The sequence below is a fragment of the Protopterus annectens genome, chromosome 16.part0 (genome assembly GCF_019279795.1).
Source record: "Protopterus annectens isolate FY-2018-M chromosome 16.part0, PAN1.0, whole genome shotgun sequence".
NCBI lineage: Eukaryota > Metazoa > Chordata > Ceratodontiformes > Protopteridae > Protopterus > Protopterus annectens.
Window position 1 is genome coordinate 294,322,935 of NC_056750.1, and position 19,702 is coordinate 294,342,636.

Below are 19,702 nucleotides of genomic sequence, written 5' to 3' on the forward strand. Positions count from 1 at the left end.
ACATTAATGTGATGTTGCTACCATCAGTGTAGTTTTTTTTTTCCCCTTGCCTGATTTAACTGCTGTATTTTCAGGCATTAGCTATGATGGCAGACATATTTTCAGCACAGACATAGATGCCTTTAGTACTGGCATTATGTCACTTTCCCCAGTTTAGGCTAATCTGGCATCAGTGCTAGCACTGGAATCTATGGATGCCAGGCCCTTGGACCACTCACCATGCTGTAACACCAACATTGTTTGCTTAAGTACTGGTTTCAACATTCAGTTTTCAGTTGCAAATGGTTCCATATGGAACTTTCAGGCCATTTTAAGAGATTCCATTTCAGGAATCCCCATATAGGCAGCCTTAGCCCCTAATTACCTCCTCCCCCATCAAAGACACTTCCAAGGTCACCAACTTGTCAGGAGACTTTTGCAGTCTTCCTACACTGAGCCTGTCTGAAATAGTAGTGCACGCATGAAGATTCTAACAAAAACTAAAATATTAGTCCATCTTGTATCCTTTCACACAGGATCCTAATGAAAGAGAAGTGATTAACTCTGTCTCCTTTTCCCGTAGACAACTTCAAATTTGGGGAATGCTGACAAATAATGCAGCAGAAGAAGCTGGCATACTAACCCACTCCCATTTTCAGAAATGAGATTATACCAAGCCTGCCACTTTACTCTCCCAGTCCTCTTGGGTGTTGCCACCCTTGGTAGACATCCTTAGATATATTGTTTAGTCTGAAAACAATTGCTTCCATACCAAAGAAGGCATATCAGGACTTATGACCCCTCAAGAATATGTTCAATATGGGCAGAGACTCCCAATCCAGATACTACTGCCTCTGTAGCAGCCCTTTGTAAGGCTCCTACACCTCAGAAATTCCTACTCCTCAGACTCTTGATTTCCATTCACCAGACTTTCCATCCACCAGACTGGGATCCCAGAGTAGTGGACAAATTTGAGAACTATGTGTATGTGTCTGCCTTCCTGTCCTTGCAGGTGTTGAATTATATTACTTGCATTATCTGTTTTCTAAGAGAGTTGGTAGATAAAATGCACAGTTTGTTGGGGAAGCTACAAGATACCACTGAGGGACAAGTTAAAGGTCCAGGCTACTACATCTGCAAAGATGAGCAACTTTGTGGACCAAGTTATTTATAATGTAGCACAAGGTATTTCAAGAGCAGAAGCATCTGACAAAGCATTATACCAGAGAGCCTTGACGCACCTCATTGATTTCACTGAGAACACCAAGGTGACTTTTTGTATTCCTCCTTTTGGGGACCACTACTGTTCAGTCAAAAAGTTAATCAGTATTTTAAGTGAATGGATGGACAGAGTAAACCTTTTAATACTGTCAGTGTAAAATTTAACCTTCTGCAATGCACCTATAGCTAGATTTAGAGGAACCAGCGCTACATGTGGTTTGTGTGTTGTGCAACAATAGCAGTAATAGCAGACAAATTCTGGAGAGGGGAAGCCCACTCAGTGCAGTTTTTGTTCAAGTTGTCGACCCAGAGATCAGGCTTTTTAACTTCACTGTAAGGCTACAGTCAGTCCTAAAGCAGACCTCAGCAGTTCTGAGACTTTGCATGATGGTTCCACTCTGGGGAAAATTGAGTTCAATTGTTCCTTCACTTGAAGGCTTGGAGAAAGATTTTACATGAGCGGTAGTAAAGGGAGATAATATCAAGAGGTTATACCATACCTTTGACTTTTGTCCAAAAATCCCATCACTACTCCTGACAGGAAACTCATCACAATCAGTACACAAAAAGAGAGTTCTTGAACCTTCTCAAAAAAACAGCCATTCAAAAAGTCTCATCAGACCAGAAGTGCTTTGGGTATTATTCCAAATTCTTTCTGATCTCAGCAGCTTAGAGAAATGTATTCCAAAATAAATCTTTTAGATGGATACTTTACAATCACATGTTAATTTTCAGTTAGAAAAGGTTTGGATGTGCTTTTTGAACATCCAGCTTACCTTTGTGTATGTACATCAAGATCATGAAGTGGTCAAGGAGGATTCTGCAGTTTGGGATCAGAGACCGTTATTATTAATTCAGTCTCCCCTCCTCCTTTTCAGTCGAATGTATTCCTCCAGGGAGTTCCCCAAATTACATGTGAGTAGTAATTTGCCAGAAAACACAGGGAGCAAAGATTCTTCTGTAATATAGATGATTGGCTCCTTGCTGATCAATATAACATGGATCTGGTGAAAAGAAAGGACTCTATACTCAGGCTGTTTAATTCTCTTGGAGTGGCAGTGACCCTTGTAATGTTTTACTTAACTCATTCTGCATCCTGTTGTATATACATTAGAATATGTACTATGCTGAGCCTTTTTGCCCCAGAACAGAATGCTACCATTTCATTAGGTAGTATTCTGTCAACCGAACAGTCTTTTTGCAATTTCAGTGTGTATACTTCCCCTTGCCAGGGTTCACTTGTGGTTTCTTCAGTAGACAGTTCATGTTCAGTGATCCCAACAGCTCAACCTTCTGTCTTATCCAAAGCCATTTGGATGCATCTACAATTGTGGCTGGAATCTACCCTTTTAGCTTTGGATACTTTAGGCCATGGTCATCATGGATGCATCTGCTGTAGGGCTTGAGGGCTAACTTCAACAGGCAAAGCATTCAGAGTGCCCAGTCATCTCAGGAGGTTTATTTTTACATTGTGAACTTCTCTTAGCTTTGTTGGCCTTTCAGGACTCCATACCTTAGCTGATTATCCCCATTCAGTTGGAGAGTATGGCTATATTTTGGTATGTCAGTAGACTGGGAGCAATGCGTTCCTACTGTCTCTTTTAGGCATCAGAGGAAAGTATGGCAGAGAGCCATCATTTTGCACTGCTTTTTGCTTGCAGTGTACATTCCATATGACACCAGTTTTTTGGCAGACAAACTGAGGTGCAGACATTTCTTGCCTCATGAATGTTTTCTGAGCCCCTCGGTGATGAGAAGGATTTTTCACCTATGGGGCAATCCAGTGCACAATTTCTTTTTCTGACAACATTTAGTATCCAGGATTCTTTTCCTTAATTCCACATTCCGAGGGTCAGACCAAGGATATCGTCGTTTACAAGTGATCAAACTGGCACCTTTATCCTTTTCTCTCATTTTTGTCTGGTGACAATATTAAGCCAAAACATGAAATTCCTGAAAGCCACACTCATCCCTCTGGATTCCTTATGGTCCAAGCAAGCATAGTTTCCTCTTCTGAGGCATTTTCTTCTTCAGAATCTCTTCCATCTATTCCTTTCATAAGTCCTGCATTATTTATCTGAAACATTTGATTCTGGCTTATCTACCCTTTACAGTTCCCATTTCTATACACTGCCTTATTTATCTGAAATATTTGACTGTGTACTCAGTTACTCTTCAGTTAAGATGAGTGAGATGTCCATTTCCAACTTTCATTGCAGTCTAGACTCCATTTCCCTGGCCTCTGTTAATGTATGCAAGGGGTTATTATGTGGTACTGTTTTTACCTCTGGTCTCTTGTTTGAGATACTCTCTGTCCTCGGGACATTATTTTCTGCTTGTATGGTTTGCACTTTTACCATCTGAGTGTGCTGGCTCTGCAAATCAGAGGTTTCTATCCTGGAAAAATTCACAGTCCTTTGTTTAGTACTACTGTTTATGTCAAGAGAATCTCTGAATTATAAGCTTCTCTGAATTATAAGCTTTTCCTGTCATGTCCTCTTATCCAGTTTTCCACAAAAAATGGGAGAACTTAGAGCAAACTTTTCTTCATACCAAAAATCACCTCAGAATAAAATTTAAACCAGTTCATTAATCTGCCTGTCTTTATTTTTGAATATTCTGCTCACGATGAATGCCTTCCTTCATTGTACTGATGCCCCTACACTGCTAAGATTGATATGGACAGAATAAACTCTTTCTGGAAGCTGGTCCAGTTACTTGTCACTCTTGCTAAATCATCAAGATAACAAAATTTCTGAGCTCACCTTTCCAGTTGGATGGCTTATTGTATTGAATTATGTCACAACAATAATGAATAACTATAAGTGTTCATCCTACTAAAGCAATAGCTATTTCTACTGTCCTTTTTTAATGCAGTCACTGGTGTAATTTGTACAACTAATACTTCTACATCTCCGAAATTCTTTGTGAGGCACTATAAATTGGATGTTCTTTCCATGTTCATGTCTTTTTTCTTATTTACTTTATCTATTACTTGTTTTCATGATGCTGGTTACCCATGAGGATTTAATTAGGACTCTGCCCCAAAAGCTACCAAAAATTGAGTTGTTTTTCTCAAATACGAAAGCTATGCACTTAACCATAACAACATGTTTGTAAGAAGAAGGTCCATCTTTTGTAACATTTCTTTCCTGTATCTTCCACCTTCAGTGCATTTTGTATGGAATCATTTCTTATTTCTTCATTTGCTCTTTGTTTCTTCTCCCTTAATCTTAGGGGTGTAACAGAACTGGGGACTGCAAAATGAGGGATTCAAGATGGGAAGAAATATGGTTTTAGGCTACCTGGGAAAGTAATATTTGTCCAGCATCTATTTTTTTTCTTATTATTATTATTATTATTACATTTTTGCCTTATCCTTATTCCTAGCTTTTCCACTTAAATACTTAAGTTTCAAAGTCAAGCAGCAGGCTCTGTCATTTTGTGGATGTTTAACTGGTACTGTTAATAGACTGGCAATATGTGCCATTGCTTATATCATGTAGTATGTCCATGGGAGATAGCTATACCAGAGTGAGGTCTTCAGTTGACACGCAGACCAATGTGAGATGTTTCATTTTCTTTTGTACCACTGAAAACTGTACATATCAAACAAAGTAACAAACTTGAACAATTTTCTTATGTCAAATGAAGTGTCTGAATACTTTTTGTGTCTCTACAGTTCTGTTAAGCACTCATTACATTTTCAGGTATGTTAATATCTGCCATGATCATTAAATACCTACACCAGTTTTATGTGTACTTTTGGTCTGTCTTTCTCCATGTGATCATCAAGCTCCCATCTGTTACTTGTGCATTTAGTACTCCTTTCCTCTCAGAGTCCATGGACATCAGACAACGGAGGTAAGAACCAAAGACCATGACCATGATCTGCTGGGGTATAGATTTTGTTATGCTGTAAGTTCCTCCACTCTTCTGCATCAAGTGCAGTGTAGTACTCATTGTGTCAAGTTCTGTACATGACTAAAGTGCTATGCACTGTTTGGCTGTTTTTTCCCTCCTTGTATCCCATCTTTGGTATTGAGTACACACTTGGAGGGTTCTTTCAGATCTTGCATTATGGCATATATCAATTTTGCATTATGACATATACCAAACCTTTCCTTGGATGGGCAAAATGACATTGACTGCTCACTCCCATCCACCCTTTGCCATCTATCTCCTTTACCACTCAACTCCTTAATGAACCAGAGTAATGAAATGGATAGTCGTCTCGTCTGCTTTCATTTATTTATTTACTACTTGAGGTGTATTATCTGAAGAGATTAGAGAATCCTGTGAATTCCTCTCTAAAGAATGAAAATATTGTTTTATTGGCACAGGAATAATGCACTTCTTTAATCATTTTATAACAGCAGCAATGAATTTCAGCAGTATTTTCTTATGAGATTTGCAGAAAAGACTTGGTGTTTTCTATCTTAATTAGGCCAGAAGGTGTTGCCATGCTATAGTACAATAAAAAATGTTTTCTTTTGTGCAAGGGCCTTCAGGGAAATCGTGGTCCACCTGGAGAAAGAGGAGTAAAAGGCCGACGAGTAAGTAATTTTTTAGTGCTTGATAAATAGTGCTGTTAAACTTATGTTGGCCTGCTTCTATGAAAATGTTGTGATAGTTCTGAACTTATTTTACAGCAAATTGATTTTGTCTTGTTTAAAAAGGCTTGATTATGCTGCCTTTCTTTCATTTTGATATCACTTGCAGATGCAGATACATAAAATATACAAAGGCTTAAATTGTTTACTTGAGTAGAGTTGACATGTACAGATTTCACCCTTTCCCACAAGGTGACAAGATAAGTGCCTGTATTTTGCTACAACCCATTCCATATTCACTACCTTTAACAAAGTGGATCAGGTGTAAGCTTCTGTTTGTAGACATTTCTCACTCATTTGCTGCAGCAGCACATTAAAGGGCTGAGTGTGCTGGTGTATATTGTGCTGCTTGACTGGGAGAGTTCCAAGACAGATAAGCAAAGCTTTTTTACTTTTATGGGTACTGTATTCCCCACTTATGTGTGAAGTTGTGTAAATCACTAAATATTCAGCGTTATGAGCTTCGTTAATCAAACCAAGGAGAGCACAATTTGGTTCTCCTTGCTCTGTCCCTTGTGAACTCTTCTAAAACATTATTTGCTAGGATATCAGCTCTGGTCTCTAACTGAATTGTAGTTTTCAATAGATGACTGGATGGAACTAAATGCCAACAAATTAGAGTGGCCAATAGTAGTCCACATCAAACTGAGTGAAGCATTATTTTAAAAGTAATAGCTATACAAGCTTTCGCTTCTTTCTGTGTACTGAATCAGGTATCATACAATTTGTAGCATGGCTTTGCCCCTGTATGTAAAATAATCTGTTGCAAAAAATAAAAGTAAGCTGTTCTACCATGGCAAACTCTCTATTTTATTTATTTTATCTTACATTTGTTAACCGGGATGGTCCGACTGGACACAGGTCCATTTACAGCAGAGGCCCGGGGAGAAAAGCTCCACATTCTTCTTTAAGTGTGTTCTAAGTGAGTTTTTAAAGTGAGAAGAGATAGGGGCAGAAATCAGAGCAAGAGGGAGATTATTCCAGGTTCTAGCTATGGAGTGGGAGAACAGTGCTTTTCCTGCAGCATTGTTAGCTTTAGAGATACAGAGGAGAGGTTTGTTGGAAGATGGGAGAGGGCAATTTGTATTATAGTGGGTGAGAAGTTGGCCTAGTGCAGGTTTTTTTTCTGGATGTGTTACCACATTATAGGCAATGCCTGATTGGTGATAGGTTAGTAGCTGGGGAAGTTCCAGCCATTGCAGTTCCCTTAGAGCCTGGCAATGGTGGGTTCTAAAGGTAGATTTGTTTGTAAACTTGACGATTTTATTATAACATGATTCGAGTCTGGCAAGGTCAAGTTTTAAAAGCTGGGTAAGAATTGGAGCAGCATACATTAGGGTAGACAAGAGGTGATTTTGGGCTAGGGTAATCTGTGCTCATTTTGATAAGGATTTCCTGTGCCTATATAGTGTTCTCATTTTTTATGGACTTTTTTGATAGTTTGTGAAATGTGGACGTCGTAGTGTAGATTTTTATCAATTTCAATGCCTATGAGTTTGGTATGATCAGAGTGAGAGAGATAATAGTGCCATTTTTGCAGGAGATAGTGAAGGATAGAAAATGGTTTTGTTGGGGGTGAAAAGTAGTAATTTGGTTTTATTAGGGTTTAGGATTAGTTGGATCTGAGTGATCCAACTTTCCACAGAGCTAAATGATTCCTGGGTGAGTTGTAGGGTGGGAAGTGATGGAGCTGAACAGATAAGAGTCGAATCGTCAGCGTATTGTATAAGTGAAGCATGCTGTCTGGTGGTATGGAGATTATTGGTAAATATGGAGAAACAAAGTGGGCCTAATATGGTGCCTTGTGGTGCACCTATGGTAGTTGGGAGTAAGGGGGATAGTACATTTTACCATTGGACAGATTGTTGCCTATTTGACAGATAGCTTTTAAACCAGGTTATAGCGTAAGGGGCAAAGGATAGGAATGTCAGGGTGCCTAGTAGTAAGGAACATGAAATCTTGTCAAATGCTTTGGAGAGGTCTAGAAATATTGCAGATACAAAGTTATTATTTCTATGTTGGTTGATCAGTTTGGTGAAAGAGAGCAGAGCAGTGGTTGTGCTATGGTGTTGGTGTTGTCGGAAGCCATGCTGTGTGGGGGAGAGGAGATGGTGTGAGTTTAGGAATTGTGTTACATGAGAATGTATACATTTCTCTAGTATGTCTACATTTCTCTAGTATTTTAGATAAGGGGGATAGAATGGGAATGGGGTGATAATTTGAGTATTAATAAGAGTTTGCGCCTTTATGTAGTGGAACAATATATGAAACCTTCCATAGCTGTGGGACATACGCTTCTGGTATGGAATGATTGATACGAATAGAAATACGGTAGGATAAGGATTCAGCAGCTATTTTTAGGAAGTTGGCTGGTAGATTGTCAGTGGCAAGGGTGATAGGTTTAGTTTTAGGAGGTGTTCTTTAATTGTTGAGGTGGAACATTGAGAGCGTAAAGGATGGGATGTTGTCAGAGCATTTGATTGGGTTATATATAGGGCTGTTTTTGGATAGTTGGGAGGATAGTGTTGATATGAATTCTGTGAAGTGGTGATTGAATTGGGAGGCAATATCCTTGTTGTTATTCGTGGAGTGGTAGTTTTGCCTGGTCTTAGGAGAGAGTTAATGGGATGCCAAAACTTTTGGGGATCTTTTGATTGTTTTTTTTTTGGATATTGAGGAAGTAATTTTGTCTATCAAGTTTAGTTTGTCTCTTGGCCTGATTTCTAAGTTGTAGGTAACTTTGTATTGCTTCCAAATTTTCCAAACCTTATCTCTGACTTTAGAAGGGCTCTAGTTTCCCTAGTTAGCCATGGTGCATAGTTTGCCTTGGCTCTTATTTTCCTAATTGGTACGTGTCTGTCAAGGATATTGATGAGATTATTGTTGAAGTAGTCAACGGCTTGGTCTAGATTTAGGGTTAGTAGTGGTTTCCAGTTACTATGGTTTAGAGTACTGTTTAGTTCTTGTATATTTAGTTTACGATCATCTCTGACTTGTTTAAAAATGATGGGTTTGTCTATGTTGGTACACTTCTGCAGGATGAAGGTGGGGAGATGGTCACTAAGACCATCAGGAAGGCATCCTGTCTGATAGTTTTGTTTGGGGAAGTTAACTAGTGTCCAATCTAGAATAGACTGTTTGTTGGGTTTTATGTTAATTCTAGTGGGTTCTTGGATAAGTTGGGTAAAACTGTAAAGATTAATATGATTAGTGGGGTTGTTAGAGGTACAGGCTGACCAATCAGTGTTCAAGTCACCTAGTAAGATTGTTTCTTGGGGGAGATTATCTGTGGCCCATTGTAACATTTCTTCAGAGATGGGAGAGTTATTACCTGGGGGAATATAACAGCAGAGAATGATGATAGTTTTTGTGTCATTCATGCTTAGGGTTGAACCTAAGGTTTTGTCATTTTGAAATTTAGGTGTGGGGGTTTGTAGAGGTTTGATGTTGATTATATTTTTGTAGAGGATAACAACTCCACCTCCCTTTTTGCCCACTCTATCCAGTCTTAGGATATTATAGCCTGGTGTGAGAAGTTCTTCATTTTGGGTACTAGGTTTTAGCCACATCTCGGTAATGGCTAGTATGTCAGGGGAGTAGTGAGCTATAAATGAGTGTAGGTCAGAAAGTTTGTTAGAGATACTTCTGATGTTGACATTTAGAATCAAAATGTCAAAGATTTGCCTAGCATAGAGTAGAGGGTTGTTGTGGTCCAGGATTTGGGTGTATGTCTCCAGATATAAGTAGATTTTTAGTGATAAACAGTATGTGTTTAATTGTGTGCACTATGTGTATGTTGGATCTAAATGATGTTTTTTCTGGTGTAAGATGGTGTTATGTGAGACTTATGAATGTGTAGGATTAAGTTGTCTTTAAATGTAGAAGAGATAGGAAAGAAAATGTGTGAGTGTATGTTTGAAAAAGTGTTATGTGGAATGATGTGTTTTCTAGTGATGTGTTTGTATATAATTATTTGATGTTTGTTAGGTATGTGAGGGTTAGGAAGAGAAATCCTAGGATTAATGGTATTTTATGAGGGGGTAGTGGTTGGGTCTTAATGGTTTTGGGGTTCAAGTTTGGGTGTGAGTGTGAATGAATGGCAAGTAGATATTGAGTACCTTTTTAAGGTAGAAATTTGATAGGGTGTGTGTATGAGATGTCTTTGATTGGAGGAGGGTATGGTCAGGTGATCTGGCATTAGAATAAATGTAGAGGTAGTGGGGGTGGGAAATGGGGCAGGGTAGGGTAGGGGAGTGGAGTGGGCAGAGTATAGCGGGGCTACAACAGTCCTCGAGACTGCAGAACGTATCTATAGGTGTGGTCAGGACAAAAGAGTAAAAGGAAGATGTCTCTGTAATTAAGCAGGAGTGAGAGGGAGTTGTGCAGGTTCAAGGTGTGGGGGGGTAGACACAAAGTAATGCAAGGTTGTGAGTTAGAAAAACGGGACTAGGCCAGCTGCTAAAAAGGAAACAGTAAAACCAAACTAAGTCAATTCCACGTCAGTGAGTAGTGCAGTATCTTCATAATAACTACAATGCTTCATATTTCTTATGCTACTAATTTAGTACAGTGTGGTGAAAAGGACCACCACTTCTACAGGGAAAACAACTGAAGTATGGGCTGCAGGTACATAAGTAAACTTTTCCCAAGAGAAAGTAGTTTTAAGTAATTGACCTAGGAGTACAATAGGAAGAGAAAATGGGGGGGGGACCAGCAGTGTGCATGTGTACAGTGAAAGGGGAAAGAGTGTTCAGTTTAGAGGACAGATTAAATACAACTCTAACAAACACTAGTGTAGCTGAAAGCACTTTAGTGCTCCACTGACGCAGGGTCTCGCAGTACAAGGCAACAAGACAGCCTTGGGTTGATTAGAGGTTGGCCAAGACACAGGATGAAACTTTGCTGAGGATCTCTTTCTTCTCCCCAAAACTAAATTTTGTTGCATTCTTCTCAATTTAAATAATTTATTTAGCCTTTTCTGTTTCCACTTCCTCTTTAATTTCATTACACCATCCAGATATTTCCTTTATTAGCTCAATCAGCTACAGTCTTATCATCCACTCCATTGATTGTCATTTGGAATTATTGCTGGTGTATTAGTTGTCTGTACAATTACTCAGAAGTTGTGTTCTGTTGTTAAATTATTTACTTTCAGTATTGAAGATGTCACTGGATATTGTCTGTATTTAAGAAATATATGTAATTCTATATATTGCTGCTTGTGTGGGGTCTGGATAACATATTAAATTATTAAAGATGTAATGCTTTCTGTCCAAGATGCAACAACTGGGTTTGGTTGATGAAGAATCCAATGTTGGACACATTCTGAATGAGTAGGAAATAATAATTCTTAGCTGAATAAACTTCAGTGAAAATTATTTGATGCCACTGATAAGGTGGCTGAAATTCATGTTGACACTAATTGTAGTGAAGCAATACAATCTAAGCCTGATTGTTAAATAGTGAAGTTTACTGAACCTGTATCTGACTCTGTGGTTGAGTTGAGAAAACTGTTCAAGGATTTTAACTATGGTGAGGGATTCTAGCAAAAGTTGAAAACAAAGATTATGTGGAATAATCCATGATCATATTCAGAGAAAGCTGTTCTCTGAACCTAGTTTATTATTTGATTTATCAGTAGAATCAGCAAAGAAAAATGTTTATGCTTTATGAGTAAGGTGGAGTCCAGTGGTGTGTGACATTATACAAGAACAGAAATGTAAATGGCATATACTCATGAAGACTGAAGGTGGCAAAGCTACTGCATGATATTGCCTTAGGAAACAGCACATAACCACTGTACATTCAAGCAGGACAAATTCCATGTATATGATAAAATTTGGTATATAGCAAGAAAATTTAGGAATAATAAAAAGAGACATAAAGAAAGCAAGTGCTAAAAGATAAGAAAGGAATTTTAGGACTTACTGTTCATACACTATTCATGGGCGGCCACGGTGGTGCAGCGATTAGCGTTGCCACCTCATCACAGCAAGAGGTTGTCTGGTTTGATCCTCAGCTGGGGTGCCTTCTGTGCAGAGTCTGCATGTCCTCCCTGTGGTCACATGGGTTTCCTCCGGGTGCTCTGGTTTCCTCCCACATCCCAAAGACATGCTGTAGGTGGATTGGATACTATAAAATTGGCCCTAGGCATGAGTGCTTGCATATGTGTGCCTTTTGTGGAAGGTTGGGTCCCGGGCTGGCAACTTTACACCGTAAAACTCCACTGCCAATCATGAGCAGACAGGTGATCCACTGTGGCGACCCCTGACAAGGAAAAGCTGAAAGAAGAAGAAGAACTGTTCATACACTATTCATGATGAGGAAGGGAGCGCAGAGAATGTAGAATTTTTTATCTTTTTAGAGTGTAAAGAGTGTAATTCTGGTTAGTTAATCCATTCCTGGTCAATAATAAACTAGAATGGAAGCTGTTTAAGAAGCTCCATTTAAACTCCTAAAATTTAAACTTGTCTCATTCATTTGTTCCTAAACAACAATCTGGTGAAAAAAAATCCTTCTCTATTCTGTCATCAAATAATACCAAGACAGAAATTTTAACCCATGCCAAACTACTTGGGGTTACCATTGAGGAAAATGCAAAATATGACTGAAAAAACAGGCTGTAAAGAAAACACATCAACAGTTGGGAGCTCTCTATAGACCCAGACCCTACCTAAAAGAGTAGGCTAGGATAAGCATTGCCTCAGCTCTTCTCATCCCTACTCACCGATGTGCAGCTACCATACTCATCAATTTACAATCCTTTCAACTCTGCTTAGTAGATCAGTGCTATAACAAAATTACGAAATTTGCTGCCGACCATCATTATAGGGCACATTACTACCTTTCACTAAAGAGACTTCAGTGGCTGGAATTAAGGCACTGTTTAACCTGCTCGCAGCTTTTCATAAAAATCTTTTCATTAACTTGAATACGTTACAGAAAAGAAGCCTTGATTCCTTGTGCAATGATAACAACTTGGTATTTAAACCTGCAGATAAAGGGGGGGGGGGTATTGTTGCTATGGATACAGTTATGTATAATGGTTTGATGAATGAAATGCTAAATGAAGATGTAGCTTACTCTCAAATAAGTAAAAATGAAGTAGTCTATTATTAGGAATGTGCACGATACACTTTATGACTTGTTGATGACTTGGTCTGTGGATAAATGCCTATATGACTTTCTAGTGATTGAGACCCCACTAATTCCCCTTATCAAGGGGCTTCCTAAAATACACAAGGGGATATATCCTCCACCTTTGCACCCCATAGTGTCTGGGAAGCTTTGGGTCACTGAGAATGCTTCCCATTTTGTACAATCAAAGTTAGGCCCCTTAGTTGGCAGTATACCCACAATATTGAAAAATTCTTTCAATTTATTGACGGATCTGAAGGATGCCTTATTGCTTAAAGATCTGAAACATGACACATTGATGGTTACTTTGGACATAAAAAGTTTATTCACTAGTATACCTAATGAGTTTGGAATGGATGCTGTGAGGAGTTGTCTGATTGAGCTCAGTAGTATGGCAAATGATGATCAGATGACGGTGTGTACCCTTTTGGATGTAGTATTGAATAATAATATTTTTCTGTTCCAGGATAGAATATATAGGCAGACATGGGGGGGTTGCCATGGGCACCCCATGTGCCAATGCCTATGCTAACCTGGCAGTATATCAATGGGAGAAGATGTTCATCTTCAATGACGAAAGATATAAAAACAATGTGATCTTATACAGACGTTTTGTAGATGACATTCTTCTTTTTTGGAATGGAGATGTCAAATCATTAGATAGTTTTGTTGACTTTATGGGTTCAACAACCTCTTTCTTGGAGTTTACGTATGAATGCTCTACCAGCAGAGTTGACTTCCTTGACGTCACCATTAACAAAGATGACGAGTGTGTTATCACAACGTCACTTTTTAGGAAATCCTGCTGGAGAAATGGCATTCTCCACTTTGAGAGTATGCATCCTAGACATGTTTTCCCAAATGTGGTTAAAAATCAAATGGGTAGGATAGCTAGGTTATGCAGTAGGCCAGAGGACATGAGTCATCAGATGAATTTCCAGGAAAGTTGTCTTATTGATAGGGGATATCCAGCTCAGTTGGTGTCTAATCTAAGAAGCAATGTTCCTGTTACAACTGGGTCTACACGAAAGAAATAGTGTTATGTTGGTACACCAAGAGGTGATAAAAAGAAAATACAGTATGACATTAAGTATACCAGTGATATAGGGTATATAGAGAACATCATTAGAAGCAATTGGAAGTTGCTAAATATGGATAAGGATTTGTCTGAAATAGTAGGTGATAGGCCAAGTTTCAGATATAACAACTGTCTGAATCTGAAGAGACTACTATGTAAGGAGAAGGTGGAGATCAAACCCATTGACATCAGGGTTAACTATAGACAAGGCACCTTTCCATGTAGGAAATGTTGTGTGTGTAAATACATTTCCGGTGTTCAGAGACTTGAACTTGCAAATATAGGCATAGTGTTGGAACCAAAGTTCTATGCGACATGTGATACGGTCAATGTTATTTATTTAGCTCTCTGTGAACCCTGTGGGGCCTACTATGTGGGCATGACCACGCGTCGGTTCAAGGACCGAATTTATAATCACGTGTATGACATTAGGAAAGGAAATATCACCAATGTGTTGGCCAGACACTGCCAACAGTTTCCGTCACATGTTTTTAAGTTTAGGGTTCTGCAGCAGCTGCATCATAATAGGAGAGAAGGGGATATGGTGGATGCCCTTGAGTTGAGTGAGTTGAAGTGGATACTTAACCTTAGGGCGCACATGGAACCAGGCTTGAATTCGGCCATAAGTATTAAGCCTGCCCTACTGGGTAATATATGAAGTCACTTTAATGCTATCAGTTTTTGAATATACCTAATGATGTTACTTAGTTTGTAATGAGCAGGCTTAGATATTTGTGTAAGGTTTTTATTTTTATTTTAATTGATGTACTTCAATTGTAGTTTTGTGTTTGTATGTGTAGCTCAAATTGTTCTATATGTATCTATATGTGATGGATCCTGATTCATTAGGAATCCATATAGAATCAGGTCGCTATTTTATTATTGTTTTTATGCACTTTGTATTTTAAATATATAGAGATAGTAGAGTCTGTAATTTATATTATAATGAATGTGTATGTGTAATCAAATGTACGTTTTTACAAGCGTTTGTTGAAATAGTATAGATGGTTCAGAAATCTGGCCGTCTCTTTAAATGCTGATGAGAAATACTAAGTTGATTGATTGACTTAATTGATTAATTAGGGTGGATATGTGTTGTATATAAGGACTAGGATCTACCTTATGCATTGTAACCTGAGGAAGCGCACTAGGTTAGTGCGTGAAAGCGCTTGTTCTCTCTCTCAATAAACCGTTTTATTGTGTATTGTGCATCGTGGTGGTTCCTTGCAAGTCTACAGATAGATCAGTGCTATAACAAAATTACGAAATTTGCTGCCGACCATCATTATAGGGCACATTTACTACCTTGCACTAAAGAGACTTCAGTGGCTGGAAATAAGGCACTGTTTAACCTGCTCGCAGCTTTTCATGTCACATAAGGTAAATTATGACCTAGATAAATCCCCAAGTCTAAACAATATTTTTCAGCTCTGTAGTCCCAAAAGATCATTATGCTATTCTGACAAGATGTTGCTAACTGTAACTTAGTTAAACAATACTGTTGGAGACTCCCTGTGCTTCTCCTGTCTCTGTAAAACCTGGAATTATGTACCTCTCAATAAGTATTTTACACTACATTTAAAGTATCACCTGAAAATTATTAGGCTGTGCTGTTGCATCTTTCCTGGGATAACCTATATGCTTCCTCTCTCTAAGTCTCTTTTTCTGGGCATCTCTAGCCTCTGTATAGCATCTCTGCTCATTATATGGCTCTAATACTTCCCTTAGTATAACCACAATCTGATCTGGTGCTCTTTGTATTTCAAAGTACCTCCTACATTTACCGTCGATTCACAATGTGCAAAAAAAAAATAGTGCCATAAACATAAATATTTGTAACAAATTGCACTGATGTATCAATCATGTGTTTTCATTTTCTGGTCCTTAAGTGTAACACTGTATGACTTTTTTTATTCTACTTTGTACCATTTCCATAATAGTTGTAAAAAAATCTTTATCAAACTGAGACTAACTTATATTGACCTAAAATGTATTGATGCTTATTGTCCAATATATATATTATCTATTGTTTTACTGTTTACTTGTTTTAGTATGGAGCTTTTCTTCCTGAGCCTTAGTGAAAAGAGGGAGCTGGTCTACCATTTCAAACCATTCCTGTAAACAAATGCAATAAATATGTAAGCAATAAATAAGTGAACTGAAATGTAACTAAATATAATTTTGCAACCATACAATGTCATCTTGAAAACTAAAAAATATTGCAAGTCGCTACCTCTCAACTGTCCAGATTTTTACCTCATGTTTTTTGTTTGTTCCTCATAAAATTTGTGGTTTTCCGGCAAGTCTGGCTAGATCTTCTTTGAAATCCCTCTGACATTGATCTAGCCCTTTAACTCTTCTGTAACAATTTCCTTGCATGCTCGTATTAAAACATGTTCTGATTAATATCATTAGAGTCAGCAGCAAAGCTAACAAATGGCATGCCACACAGCTACCACACCCAATGAAAATAAAGTTCAGGGAATGATCTCTGTTTAGAAAATAATTTTTCAGTTGGCAACGTACATAACAGAACACTAAGAAACGGTCCTAGATAGGGTAAATGGCAGAGTACTCGACTGGATTAAGTAAGTTAATGATGTCTTAAAGATACCTCCATTAAAAATTTGGGAGACATTACCTAAATCCTTGTTTTTGCTTAACCCCCATCACCTGCTTCCAGTAAGACAGTCTGTCACTATTGCGGTAGTCTGTCGCATTGCCTTATCATTTCTTTCTATTTGGGCTTATGCCCCAATACTTGTAATATATATATATATATATATATATATATATATATATGGGTCTACTTCTAAAGACCGAACCAACGATTCCCCGACACAGAAATCACCGACGCCAGAAAACCGACAACCCACAAACCCGACAACGCGAAACACCGAACACCATAACACCGACACACTACACGTAAACAACACAGTACACTACAACACATATCCACTAGCCCTAACCCAAACCCTAACCCTAAGGTCCGACACTACCGCACACTCTCCTTACCTGCACCCTAACCCTAACTCACTTACACACCCCGAACCCCAAGCTCCGACACTACCGCACACTCTCCCTACCTGCACCCTAACCCTAACTCACTTACACACCCCATACCCCAAGCTCCGACACTACCGCACACTCTCCCTACCTGCACCCTAACCCTAACTCACTTACACACCCCGAACCCCAAGCTCCGACACTACCGCACACTCACCTATCACACACCCTAACCCTACATCCCTGAGTATTGCACACTTACCTGTCCGCTCCCTACTCCTAAATCCCTCACTATCGCATACTTACCAGGTCGCGCTTACACATTCCCCTTGTCGGTCTTCCGTCTGTCGGGATTCGAGCGTGTCGGTCAACTGCGTTGTCGGTCGTTTCGTGTCGGTGATTTCACTGTCGGCGAATCGGCGTTTCGGTCATTAGAAGTAGACCCATATATATATATAGTGAGAGAGAGAGATGCATATAGATAGATATAGGTTCTGTTGATTTGGTTGATAGGGAGTTTGACCAGCATCTGTTTAATCAACCACATTTGGTCATCTGTACAGATGATTATCAGGTGTATGATACTGCCAGTCTCCAGGTAGGGGGATTTTTGTAGGAAAAAAAATACTGTTCTTCTCCTCAGGGCAGGTGCCCTCGTTAGCTACCAAAACAGGCATTAACTAACAAGCTTTAGATTTAGTCTGCTAATTTACATAACTTTTGTCTACTTTTGATGTAGCAAAAATGAAATTACTACTTAAAGCTAATTAACATGTATCCCTCCATGGCAGCAAAAAACAAATAGCATATTTCCTGTTTATCTGTTTTTTCCAACTAATTATTTAATTTTCATTTTCCTCATCATCTTATAGTATTCAGTTCTCTGTTCTTATTTTTGTTTTACACACATCATAGTGTTGCAGCTACTGAAAAGGCTAACATTGCTTCCTCCCTTGCAATTCAGTACATTGCCCCTTTAAGGCTTATCTCATTCCTTTTGTTATTTGAAAGTACGGTTGCAACAGCTGTTAGTGGATAGGTTATTTCTTAGCTGGAAAAAAAAACTCAACTGGAAAGAACAAGCTGATAAACTTACAGGTGCCTTCGATACTTTTGTTTTGTTAATTTCATTTGAACTTTTAGCACTGAAAAACATCTGTATATTTAAAAAAATAAGTTCCTAATCATCCAAAGCAACAACTTGCAAACCAGTTCTTCTTCATTTTAGGATCATTCTGTGCAGCCCTTTTCCCCATTATATACTGAGTAAGCATTATTCTAATCTTCCCAACCAGATGCATAGATGCATTATGTAAACTGATCTTTGCTATACAATGAAGCTGACTGAGTTTTGTAACTTGCACCTTTTAAGTTGAAAAAAATAATTTTTAGCTTAACACTTTATATTTCAACCCTTAGCACTCAGAACTGAAATTGTTAACATATAGTCACACTACTGGTTGATGAAGATTGAACGAAGGTGGATGCTAAATTCCCAGAGGTTCAACTCATTGACGAGTGGAGTTTTTCCACAGAAAATCACTGTCATCAGGTTGTGTTGTCAGTGATGCCCTTTTGGGGGTAATTCCCCCTTTTTTGATTTGGTGCAACAGTAGAGTTGGTCCATATAAGTTTGTGGGTGTGGGGGGTCTTCACATTGGCAGAGTAGGAAGACTTGCCCCCTGGAAAAAAACACATAAAAAGTGTTTTTCAGCATTATATTTCAGAGAGTGGAATTCAGGGATTCCAGTCCTCTGTGCATTCACTTTTGTCCACTCATAGCGGAATTTGTCACACCCTGTCCCTGCAGAAATATTTCTTTATTTACCCAAACTGTAGAATATTAATAATTTTTTTATTAATACTTAATTCAGTTAATGCAGTTATTCATATTTAATTCAATTAACAGCAGATTTTTTTGCATGTATGTTAATAAAAAGCTATATTTGACATTTTTATCAGCTGTAGCAAAACTTGTTCCAAGCCATAGTAATACAAAAAAGCAGTATCCTCATTCTCTCAAAACCACTTGCAGTTGTTTATGCAGTATTATTCATAATGGCCTATTTTATTTCAATGCCACTCTCCACAAATTCCCCTGGAATTGCGGATGCAAAAATGGTCTTCTTTCCTCTTAAACTGTAGCAACTGTTACTTTTTGTAGGAAGCAGTTGCTACAGTTTATGCCACACAGGGAGCGCTAAAGAGCTTCAGTACTTTCATTCAAAAAAAAAGCTCTTCTTTCCTTAAAAAACTATAGCATTCCACATGCGGATCACTAAGTGCTTCAGTTCTGACTGCAAATACAATACCATCATTCATTTCTGAATGCTGGTAATGCACTGCACTGAAGACCGATCAGCATCTGCAAATCGTGCTTCCTAACACATTACCCCCATGCTGTCTATCCCCATCCCTCAACCCTAGCTATGCTACTGTGCCAAGTCAACAGTTTTTTGGAACAATTCCTCTTGAGATGCCTCTTTTTCTGTCACTCTCCTTAATTTCCATTTTTAGTATTTGCAGTATTCTTTCCAGTTAGTCTCTGTGGAGTTTTTGTCTAGCATAATGTTCTTCTCTCCCTTTTTCTTTATTTTTCTTTCGCTTGGTATTTTTCTTAGTTGACATCCAGACAGAATAATCTTCAGTCAGGATGTAAATTTAAACT

At 38.5% G+C, this 19,702-nt stretch overlaps 1 protein-coding gene across 1 annotated transcript in view; it reads left to right on the forward strand.

The window, feature by feature from the left end:
• The window catches only part of LOC122790588 (collagen alpha-1(XXVII) chain-like), a 1,538,899-nt gene that overhangs the window by 227,558 nt on the left and 1,291,639 nt on the right, over window positions 1-19,702 (forward strand). Inside the window, exon 7 of the mRNA XM_044058114.1 lies at window positions 5,703-5,756. Coding sequence (XP_043914049.1) covers window positions 5,703-5,756 — 54 coding nt within the window. The remainder of the gene's footprint in view (window positions 1-5,702; window positions 5,757-19,702) is intronic.